We start from the raw sequence: 12,032 nt of genomic DNA, 5'->3' as shown, positions 1-12,032 counted from the left end.
GTGAACATAACTGATGTTTTTAAGCGAACCAGTATTTTTTTCATGAATTCACAGACACAATATATATATTTCTTTATGAGCTGTCTGTAATTTCAAATGACCAACATCATCAGGTCTGAGGCTATTTAGAAACCATCAACATAACCAAACAAAATCAAATTAATAGGGAAGCAAATGAAAGGGTGGAATGATGACGTTGTTACAATAAATATAAAAAAGTAACCTAACAAAATCAGACATGATCCATCAATAACTAAACATTTAAAAATGATGTTCTGAAACTCTAAAAGGATAATGATGTCCAAAAACAGAAATAGAGTAATACTACTACTACTACTACTACTACTACTACTAATAATAATAATAATAATAATAATAATAATTATTATTATTATAACAGTACAGTTATTATTATTATTATTATTATTATTATTATTATTATTATTATTATTATTATTATTATTATTATTATTATTAATAATAATAATAATAATAATAGGGAAGCAATTATTATTATTATAATAATAATTGCTTATTATTATAATAATAATAATAAGCAATTATTATTATTATAATAATTATATTATTATAATAATATATTATTATATTATATTATAATTATTATTATAATTATAATAATTATATTAATTATAATTATTATAATTAATAATAATATTATTAATTATAATATTATTATTATAATTAATAATAATATTAATTATTATAATAATAATTAATATTATTATTAATATTATTATAATATTAATAATAATATTATTATTATATAATAATAATAATATTATTATTATTAATAATAATAATAATATATATGTGTGTGTGTGTGTGTGTGTTATTAATAATAATAATAATAATAATAATAATAATAATAATAATAATAATAATAATAGGGTCAGTGTTTGATCATTTTGAATAAAAAGTTGATTTATCATATCACGAAGAACCAGAAAACGTTAGGAAAACCTTTCTACTAGAAGGTGTAATTTACATAGAGCTCTTAAACGCAACCAACCTCGTGTGTTCAGGCTCAGTGGAGTTATGTAGTCACACATCAATTAGGCTTTTGTGTATGACTCTAAACCGCAGGACAAACACTGATGCGTTCTATGACTACAGTTCATTATACACCTGGACTGGTTGACTGAAGTTCTGAACCTCGGAGATATTTCAATGCGTCTTCCTTCGGCGCCCTTTTCATTCAATTAAGAGCCTTCCAGGGGACATGAATGTTAGCTGTAGTTTTTGGAGATATTGCGACACCTTTTGGCCAAGAAAAGTGAAGCATTGCAACAGGTTATTATTATAACTTGATTTTATATATATTTATATCAGATTTTTGTATGTCATCTTTCCCATAATTTCCTTACGTCCGTGTCTTGCATTCTGCTTGTATTTATTATTGTTATTGTTATTATTATTATTATTATTATTATTATTATTATTATTATTATTATTATTATTATTATTATTATTATTATTATTATTATTATTATTATTATTTCTCATCCATAGTTGTGACTGATTAAAAAATATATAGGTGTTTCATATTGGCTTAATATTGTCAGAAATGTCGTCGCACAGTGTTAGCGCATGCGTGTTAGACAATACAATATAGCGTCATTCCATCCAGTCTGTCTGCTCCATATCAAAGCCGTCGTACGATCATAGAAAAAGAGCGTTTTAGATCGGTGAGGGAGGTGTTACTGTAAGAGACTGACATCCAATTTTAAATGATTATTGATAAGGCAAGAGAAATGTCATTTACTGGAAAAGAAACGTTTGTGTAGTACGTTTTTAAAATAGACCCCTCCTGATCTTAAACCAAAAAAAGGAATGAAGTCCTCTTTGATTGGGTGAAAGTTAGTTTCAATATGAAATATTTCGTAAACCATTTTATGTTTGAGTAATCTCCATCCGGTCAGATTTTAATTGAAATATGCGTGTTATTAATTCTAACGTTGGCATCGCAACGACGTAGCCGTTGCCAGGGAAACATCTCCTTGAGAAACTGTTCAAGCGTCGTCTCCTCCGACGCCATTTTCGCCGACGCTTGAATGGTGCACAGTCCGTACTGTTGCGGGAGGAACTCTTGGGTTGTTTCTGCTGAGCGTCATGCGGGCTGGTTTCTCAAAAAAGGTAACGTAGGCGGGCAGGAAACCAGTCTGTAGGACCGGCTTATTCAATTCTGACCGCTTGTCTGGTGAAACAACTCAGGTAAGCATAGTCCTAATGCAGGTACATGTCTGCGACAGCTGTATCACAGTGCTTGTCCTAATTTATGAACGGAATATCACAAGCAAGTTGTCATTTTGGTAATTGCTGGGAAACAATACGATAACTTTGGTAATAATTTGGAGCCACATTGTCTGTCAAGCCTAGTGACGAATATTAGTTGCAGCTTACACCCAGATTTCAGGTATTAACATTGATTTACTATTAGTATTATAGGTTTTATCAGCTGTTCAAGAATTTCTTTTTATTTGTTACTCATTAAAATGCGTCCAATTGGCTTCAAGAAGTCGTTTTTGGTAGTTCTCAAATTACATGTCGTCATTATGTTAAAATAGGTTTGAGATGCTACAAGGTGAATGAAATGGGCAGATATAACAGGTAAAACGGAATAAATCTATCATGAGCAGGAACATATTGTATTTGTTGTTATCGTGAAGAACATAAAGTAGACACTGCTGTACAGTTCTAAGCATAAAATAACTGAAACAAACGTGTTTTTGTTGTTTGCTGCATGTTCCCTACAAGTCTGTATCAAGGTTCTCCATAAATCATCTGTATCACTGCTGCAGCAATAGGAGAGTTTGCTTAATAATTTGCATGACCGAGCGTGTTTCATCCAGGCTATGTGTGTATAAGAGCCATCAGGGGCGGATCTACTGTGATACTGAGAGCCTTGCCGCCCCTGTTGCCATTAATAATCATGTACAACTGCTGTAACAATGGCCGTGTTTGCTTGTAGGAGTGGATATGAACCAAGGAGTGGGGCAAAGTGAAAGGCAGGAGGACCTGACCATACTGGTTTGTCAGGAGTCTGATCTGCATGATGGACAGTAAGTAACAACTTACCATTCATTAAAGGATAAAGATCAGATTTTAGACCAGATTATGTATTTCAGCGACAAAAGAACTTTTTTTTTGTGCATATTTTGTGTTTTTGCAGGATGAAGGAGGTAACTGTAGAGGACCAGAAGGTGCTGTTGGTCCGTACCAAGGGTCAGTACAGCGCAGTTGGAGGAAGGTGTACCCACTACAATGCCCCACTTATTATAGGTAAATCAGTTTATTTCTAGACTATTGTTAGTATTTTCAGTCTGCACAAAAGGTGACCAAATTGTGATTATTAACCTCCCAGGAACGCTGGTCGGAGACAGAGTGAGGTGTCCTATTCATGGAGCCTGCTTCAATGTGAAAACGGGAGACATCGAAGACTATCCAGGCCTGGACTGTCTGCCAACATACAAGGTAGAACAGTGTTAAAACAACATTTAATTGCAAAATGAATCCATTTTAAGAATATATATATATATGTATATATATATATGTGTATATATACATATATATGTATATATACATATATATATGTATATGGATATATGTATATATATATATATATATGTTAAGTAAGAGTCGGTTTTAAAAAACTGGCTTGCTGGAGTCCCAAAATCCTCAATAATGACTTTGTTATAATTTTCAGACAGATGGATTTCAGTTAATCCATCCATCTGTTCTTGAATTTCTTTAGATCCGGACATGTTTTGGGTATTTTTTAAGATCATTTAGCCTACTTTGTACAGTCAGACAGGTTCTATTTAAGCGTTTTGTTTAATCTATAAACAGTAATCAGACCAGGGCATGTCTAGTAAAATTGAATAATACACATAACAGCAGGTTGTTTTGGACATACTGTTTCTCTCGATAAATAAAAGCATCATTTGAAAACTGTTTTCATATTTCTTGATTTTATCTGTGACTGATATTAAAATGAGTTTGACCATTCCAAACAACTGAGTGTGACAGGAAAATAATAAAAGAAAAAAATTTGTTCATGGCATTTCAGAATTAAAAATACAGATAATATTAAAGTAAAACATGTTATCCGTTGTACATAGAACTGTACCGATAGTTACTGCTGCTTCCCATCTCTCTAAAAATAGTTCCTCTATTCGCAGGTGTTGTGGCGAACATGGTATTTTAAAACATGAATTGGCTCTTTCATTCAAATTGTTTGTTTATTTTAATTTGACAGGTGAAGGTCCAAGATGGCAATGTTTATGTTTCTGTTGACAAAAAGGTAAGCCACATAAGTGACAGAGATCTCAAATGTACAATGTCCTTTTATTTAGTGTTAAATCATTTATGGTTTGTTGCCCTCAGTCTTTGAAGTTGACCAAGAGGATGAAGGAGATGTGCACTGTTAAGCCCGACGTCAAACACATCATTCTGCTTGTGGGAGGAGGTAAGTTTGGTCAACTGTTCCTAAATTAGCAACCAATACGCAGACAGTTTTAAAAGTTTGGAACATGCAACATCTCAAGGACAAATTGGATATATTTCAGGCCCCGCCTCGCTGGTATGTGCCGAGACGCTTCGTCAGAACTGCTACCAGGGTCGCATCATCATTGTTACCAAAGATAACCTCCCTCCGTTTGACAAACCCAAGCTAAGCAAAGTGAGAAACGTCACCCAAAAACCTCCCTTGAACTTAATGTCACTGTCACTTTAAGAAAAAATGCATTTTCTCTTTGTTTTCGTTGTCCCAAGGCTATGAATGTGGAGAGCAGCAGCATCCTCCTGCGGCAGCATGACTTCTATCAACAACACGGGATAGAAATGTGGACGGGAAAAGAGGTGAGAGCCAGAACCGACCAGCTACAAATGCATGTGACTTGCTGTCATGTTAGATTGTTTTTACTCGCTCCGTGTTGCAGGTGGTCTCTGTGAACTTGGCTGATAAAGTAGTGAAGATGAGCGACGGCACCTCGCAGCGTTATGATCAGCTCCTCATCTCAACAGGCTGCAGGCGAGTCTTGGCATCTTGAAAGCAAGTTCTTGGTGCTCTCAAAAAAAAAAAAAAAAAAAAATCGGAAAATTAACATGAATTAGAATATTTTTAATGTCTGCAGAGCGTGCCCTCTCCGGTGTCCTGGATCAGATTTGAAGGGGGTACATCTGCTGCAGAGTTATGCAGACGCCAAAGAGATTCATGCATCATCTCTTGGCAAGAGAGCTGTTGTAATCGGAGCGTCCTTTATAGGTTGTTATTGAGACTTTAACCACTAGTTTATTCAGTTATGATAACTTTTCTCATATGTAAGCAGGTGTCCTACACAGTCAAGATGCAAACGACTGGATTGTTTTTTGTTTGTAAAACAGGCATGGAGGCAGCTTCCTACCTCTCGGACAAAGCTGCCAGCGTGACTCTGGTGGGTCCCACCAAGTATCCTTTTCAGAAGTCTCTGGGGCCGGAGATTGGCAAGATGACCATGGAGGTAAAGAGGAGCTGAAAACTCATTTTATATGCTAAATGCTTTCTTCTTTTTTAAAAAACATTTTTATCCATCTCATCAGCTTTACTTTTTTTGTTGTTTTCTTACTATAAGATGTTGGAGGAAAAAAAAGTGAAGTTTGTCATGAACAACAAAGTGACAGAGATCAGAGGAGAGGATGGAAAGGTACCGTAACTCAGTTTTTCTTGTTTGCCCAGCTCTAAACACTCCTGTGGAGTTTTTTTACACTTATTGGTTCTCATGAGAAAGATTTGTAAAAACCTTTGAAAGAAATTCTTTTAATTTGGGGGCATTCATTCAGGACTTTTCAACAGTGATAAGAAAGGTAGTACATAAATACTTAATTACACACTTTGAACTGTATGACAAACAGAATTTCATCATCACTAGTGCAGAATAAGTTAGACTAAAGTCCAGTTCCAGCTGCCTGTTGCCATTCAACCAACCCAAATGCAACATCATCTTTCTAATTTCAGACCAGGAGTTTGTTCCCTGACTTTCCCATTAATAACACTTTTTATGATGCATTCAGGTAAAACTGGTAACTAAGGCTCCGCTGACCAGTTTGTGAAATTCTGATAAAATGTAACTATCATAGTATTTTAACTTTGTTTGATCACTACTGAAAAACACAGACACATACAGTATATCTTTTTTCTATTTCTACGATTGTTATGTTGCAAAAATGTACTGAAGTGTGAATTTAAAGCCAAGATATTTACAGAACCATCATTTTTATGTACCTTTTCACCCCTATGTTGCTCACTTCTTCAGTAAAGATTGTAATGACTCAGGAAAAACAGAAAGTCCCCTGATACATTCTTGCATAACCTCTGAAATATATTTTATGTTTTATTGTCCATTGTCTTTTTTTAGGTGAAGGAGGTGGTGCTGGCTGATGGTACTGTCTTGGAAGCTGATGTGGTAGTTGCAGGAATCGGTAATTGTTTTTATTTTATTGCATAACCTTGCGATTTATTTAAAAAGGAAAGAGCAATGAATTTAATTATTAACCTCTTTCATTTTATGTTCCAGGTGCAATTCCCAATTCAGACTTCCTAACAGGAAGTAATGTGGCAGTGGATTCAAGAAAAGCAGTTATTGTTGACAAGGTAACATTCAAAATACAGGAGAGCATCGAGCAAACTGAGATCTTTGTGATGGAAAAATAGATTTTTGTTTTTGTTTGTTTTAAATCAAGAATTAAAAAATATATATATATATATTCGCTGAAAAACAGAAACTTTCCTAAATCTAGTCCCAAAAAAAGAGATTGTCATAGGCTACTTATAGAAGAACCCTTGCGTGAAGCAGTTTTTAAGGAAACATTATTTTCCAGCTGGCACCTAAAGTTGTTGAGCTAGATTTGTCTTTGTAATGCAATGGTAAAGGCAAACAGACAAACTAACCTAGGCATCACTTACATGAACAAAAACATTATAAAAGTAGAAACATATGTTTAGCCAGAGAGTTAAATGTTGATTATCTATGGAACAGGTCAAATTATGGTGCAGAAGGCTAGCTCTAAGTTGACAGCACCCAGTAATAATTTTACTTTACATGAAAGCAGTTCAGTTTTTATTTTTAATCTTCAGAGGTTGACTGTTGTGAAGGCGACACACTGGACTCATTATCTGCTCCATCTATTCTATTAGTTCATGAGGACCAATGTAGCAGATGTCTTCAGTGCTGGAGACGTCGCCTCCTTCCCTCTGACCATTCGTGGGGACCAGCGGGTCAATATCGGTCACTGGCAGATGTCCCACGCTCACGGTTAAACGCTTTAATATATATAAAATATTTTCTTTTCCTTCATCTTTTTAAGCTGTGTTTTTTATTGCACATGTTTTTACTCTGTCATGAACTCTTAGTTTTGTTTCTACCACCAGGAAGAGTTGCCGCTCTGAACATGCTGAATAAACCAACAACAATTGAGTCAGTTCCTTTTTTCTGGTCTGCATTGGCTGGAAAGAGCATCAGATATGCAGGTAGAGTATTTAATACGAAGTCTCAAAAACCTTTTTTAGTTCACAGTAAGCTGAATTTAAGCTCCATTTCACTTTTTATTTGTTCTTTTCAGGTTATGGTGAGGGCTACACAGAAATCATAATTAAAGGCAAACTGGAAGAACGGAAATTTGTGGCCTTATACATAAAGTGAGCAGTTGTGGAGTGACTCTTTGTGCAGTTGGGGATAAATCTGCTCTGGTCCTGTTGACATTTCTCCTGTTTGCGAATCTGACAGGGACGGGGTGGTGGTTGCTGCTGCCAGCATGGGGATGGAGCCCGCTGTGTCCCGTGTTGCAGACCTGCTGGATCAAGGCAGAGCCATAACAAAGACTCAGGCTCAGTGAGTCACAGTTTGCATCTATACAAACTAGAATGCACGCTACGCAGTAAATATGGAGCACTCCTCAAAGTATGTTGAAAGCTTTGAAAGAAAATATTTCATTGCAGAGGTAGAATTTTACATGGGAAAAATTAGGGACAACTCCAACTTTTTAAAAACATAGCTATTCAGATAATATTCAGATGAAATAGTTTCTGACTAAATCAGTAACAGTTAGCAGGGACTCTTGACTAGTCATGTGTAACGTAATGACAACTAAAGCATCAAAGCAGGTATTTTTGACTAGATAATTTGTTTGGACACCACTCTCCTAAGCTGTAGTAGTTTGAGAAAACAAAGGAAATATTTAACTTTAAAAGAGAAGAAGACAGGTTAAATTTATTTGGGATGTTGTTAAATCTTAATGGTAACAAACTATTTTTGACATGGTTAAATAGCTTAAATTCTGTATAAAAAGGAAATTGATATTCAGGTTATTGACATTAATGCTCTGTGTAATAACTATCTTGCTGATGTTTGCAGATCTGAAGACCTGAGCTGGCTGGGGATATAACTGGTTGTCATCAGGAGCAATCGATGATGTTGCCTCCATCTCTTCCTCTACAGTGCCTACATTGTTCTGTCCATTTACAGCCACAGACGTGGCGGTAAACTAATCAAACTGTTCTTTTCTTATTGAGCCGTGCTGTTACCATAGTAGCAGCAAAATCATTAATGTGTTTGTTGATCATGCAGACTGAATGATTTAATGCACCATAGAATAGAATAGAATAGACTTTATTGATCACCTAAAGGAAATTGTGTATTTGTTGAAAGCTACTCCATCTTAGGTAATAAATACAAAGTTTGTAAAATGTATCTATATATACCTAATTTCAAAATGACTAGATATAAACAAATAAATTAATAAATAACAAGCAATCACATGCAATATATTGATTGATAAATAACCTATACATGAGCGCAGAAAAAATTTAATCAAACAGCACAGACTTGGGCATTGTAAAGCCTGATGGCAACAGGCAGAAATGACTTTCTGTGGTGCACTTTGGCAACTCCAAGAGGCTCATTAAGGTACTTTAAGTGTGATTCTAAATAAACACTCACTTATGATTTTGCTGGTTACTTTCTACTTTTAAAAACAAAAATAGATATGTATCTCTCCTTCTCTCTCTGTTATTTTTGTCATATGCAGCCTAAAGTATAAACGATTCAAATCTTCTCTGACTGCCCAGCTGGCATTAACATAAGCAGCTCCTTAAGGTCAGGATGTTTACTGAAAACAAAATGAAGATTGTGACATTTTTCTGCTTCTAATAAAAAAGTACCTGATACCAAATCTGTTTTTTCTCCTCTAGTCTATTCTTAGACAGACAGATAGATACTCTGCAAAATCTCAACCAGTAGCTGAACTCCAGTTCTACATTAAAGTTGTATTACAATAAAAACCAAAGATTTTTTTCATCTATGCAATCTATTAATGTGATGTATATTCAAATTATTCAGTGTTTGAAATAAATCTTTGTTTTATTTCATGCTTGAGTAACCATAAGTGTTTCCCAACAGAAAAAATTGGTGACAGTAACAGAAAACTATCTACATATAATGACCATTTGAGTCCGATTGGGTAAGAACGACCTTCTCATTAAATTTGTGCTTAACCCTTGTATTATGTTGAGAAAAAAAAAATACATTTATTATGTTGTGGGTCATTTTGAACCCAACACAAAACAGACAAAAAATTATTTTAACCCAATAATAACTTTATCTTGGATTATGCAAACATATAGAAGACATGAGAAGAATAAACATACAATTTCAATAATATATTAAGCAACTTCTGATTTTAATTATTCACTTTTCACTAACACTTTTTCTTTAACCATTTAACTTGCCTGTTTTTTTGGTGGGGGGTTCATTGTTTGACATTTTCAGTATTCCCCACATGATGGACAGAATGTGACTGTGTGCTTTCTGCAGATGCACTTCTTGCATCTCACACAAGAGGTACTTGTCTTACTGTCATCTCGGGAGGGACAGACTTGACATCTTTTGCGTTTTTTTGCGCATTTATCCAAAGGATCCATTGTGGGTTGATCAGATGCCCTGACCTGGACATTTGCAATGACAGCTGCAGCAGCTGGAGATCGAGCTGGCCTGGCCCGGTTCTGGATCTTGGGAGTGACAAGTGCTTTGCCTAGTTCTTCCAGAAAAATTCGACGTCGGTACAATTTGCTGGCATTCCAATTCTGGTTGATCTCAATCCACAGCACATAGGCATTATAAGCAGACACGTCCACAATGTTGTAGAAAACGACCAAAGGCCAACGGGTAGACTTGCGCTGGCAGCTATATGTTGCTGTGACTTTGTCAAGATTGTCAACTCCTCCTTTGGTGCAGTTGTAATCCAGGATCATTTGCGGCATCATGTCCTCTCTTGTGCTCAGAGATGCATCTTTGTGCATTGTGCTCATCACAAGAACGTTCTTGTTTCTCTTTGGGCAGTAAGAAACAAGTGTTGTATTCTCTGTGAAAGTAAATTTTGAGGAATGCAGAGGTCTTCCTTGCATCTTCAGAATCTCACTGGGAAGGTCCGGTTTATTTTTTCTGACTGTTCCCAACATAGTCAGCTTCCTCTTCTGAAGTTCAACTCCAAGCCGATAGGATGTAAAGAAGTTGTCGCATGTAATGTTATGACCTTGCAACCCTTCAGTCATCTCCAGTACCACATGCATTCCCTGATTCTTCTCAGGTGGTCCTCCAAGTGGCTTCCCAGTGTGTACTTGCATGTTCCATGCATAACTGGATTTTGCATCGCAGGCTGTCCATATTTTAATGCCATATTTTGCAGGCTTGTTTGGCACATACTGTCGAAAAGGACAGCGTCCTCTGAATGGAATGAGGCGCTCGCCAACAGTAACATGTGGGCCAGGATTATACAATGATGGCAAAATTTTGACCCATTTATCCCAGACATCTCTGATCGCTGCAAGTTTATCCTTCTCGCGTCGACCAGCTCTGGTGGCACGGTTGTCAAATCGGATCACACGAGAGATCATGTGAAATGTCTCCAAAGACATTGTTGCTCGGAAGATTGGTCTTCCATACTCTTCACTCCATAAACTTGCAGTTGCTTCACCCTTTGACCTGTACACTCCAGCTAATACCAGGATTCCAATGTAAGCATGCAAGTCAGATGGGTCCAGTGGCTTCCATTTTTCTTGAAAGACACGCCTCCCCTCCAAGTTGGTCATGTCAAGGATTATCTTCTCTATGGGTGGGGAAATGAAGAGCTGAAATGCTGATTCAATATCATCAACTCTTGTCAGAGCAAATCTTGTAGGACCAGGTGTCATTTTGATGGCATTAGAAGATGACAATCTAGCTTTGGTTTGGTGTGGTGTTGTTGACCATTTTATTTGACCATCTTTAGACGTCAATGTCCCCTCTGTGGATGGCGATTTTTGTGTTTCTTGGTTTTCATTTGATGAAGGGACACCGGCAGACTCGTCCTCTGAATCCTCGTCGTCGTGGGAAAACTGACAACCTGGATCATCAACGACATTGTCCTCTGGCTCTGAAGCATCCTCAGTCTCTGAAATCTCTTCCTCTACATCACTATCCCAGTTCATAAGCTGTGATAAAGCTTCTTCAGCTATAAATTGTGCGAAGCTCATTTTTGGTCTATTTCTCAAAGAAAGGGCATGGAAATAGTGAACACGACAGTGGAGAGAAAGTTCCTTTTTCACACACACCTGGTTCTGAATGGCTCTTCAGAAGTAATCAAAAATAAAGTAAATCAAAAAGACATTTTCAAATTTAAAGGATAACCAGGCGCTCTGATCAACACAAAAATTGAAATGCGGTCAAATTGACCCGAAACATAATACAAGAGTTAGAGTTCCAGCTGAATGGCTGTTTCCCTGGGACATCCATAAGTCCTCGCCCCACTGCGATTTCCAGAAGTTGTAGTAATCTTTAGTCGAATGCGATTCCTGAACCAGGCAAAACCCTGCATCAAAGTTTGTTTGTGTGTGTAAAGAAAAACTGCCTTTCGTTTAGTAATGTCTCTTAAGCCTCGAGCGTTAACTGAAATACATTTTAAAGTATAGAAATGCTTACTAGGAACAACAGAAAAAGAAAAGT

At 36.2% G+C, this 12,032-nt stretch overlaps 1 protein-coding gene across 1 annotated transcript; it reads left to right on the top strand.

The window, feature by feature from the left end:
• Positions 1–1,931: 1,931 nt before the first annotated feature.
• Positions 1,932–8,601, top strand: aifm4 (apoptosis inducing factor mitochondria associated 4). Its single transcript, XM_044120516.1, has 19 exons — positions 1,932–2,232; positions 2,990–3,080; positions 3,191–3,300; positions 3,383–3,492; positions 4,277–4,321; positions 4,405–4,486; positions 4,587–4,699; positions 4,792–4,878; positions 4,959–5,050; positions 5,154–5,284; positions 5,404–5,519; positions 5,631–5,702; positions 6,414–6,477; positions 6,573–6,649; positions 7,193–7,310; positions 7,427–7,525; positions 7,618–7,693; positions 7,782–7,886; positions 8,409–8,601. Exons 2-19 carry the CDS (start codon positions 2,998–3,000, stop codon positions 8,437–8,439), a joined length of 1,611 nt encoding a protein of 536 aa, XP_043976451.1. The 5' UTR covers positions 1,932–2,232; positions 2,990–2,997; the 3' UTR covers positions 8,440–8,601.
• The last annotated feature ends 3,431 nt before the right edge of the window (positions 8,602–12,032 follow it).

The sequence above is a fragment of the Gambusia affinis genome, linkage group LG06 (assembly GCF_019740435.1).
Source record: "Gambusia affinis linkage group LG06, SWU_Gaff_1.0, whole genome shotgun sequence".
In the NCBI taxonomy this organism is placed as follows: Eukaryota; Metazoa; Chordata; class Actinopteri; order Cyprinodontiformes; family Poeciliidae; genus Gambusia; species Gambusia affinis.
The sequence above is the reverse complement of the archived record's forward strand: the minus strand, read 5'-3'. Positions and strand labels throughout refer to the sequence as shown.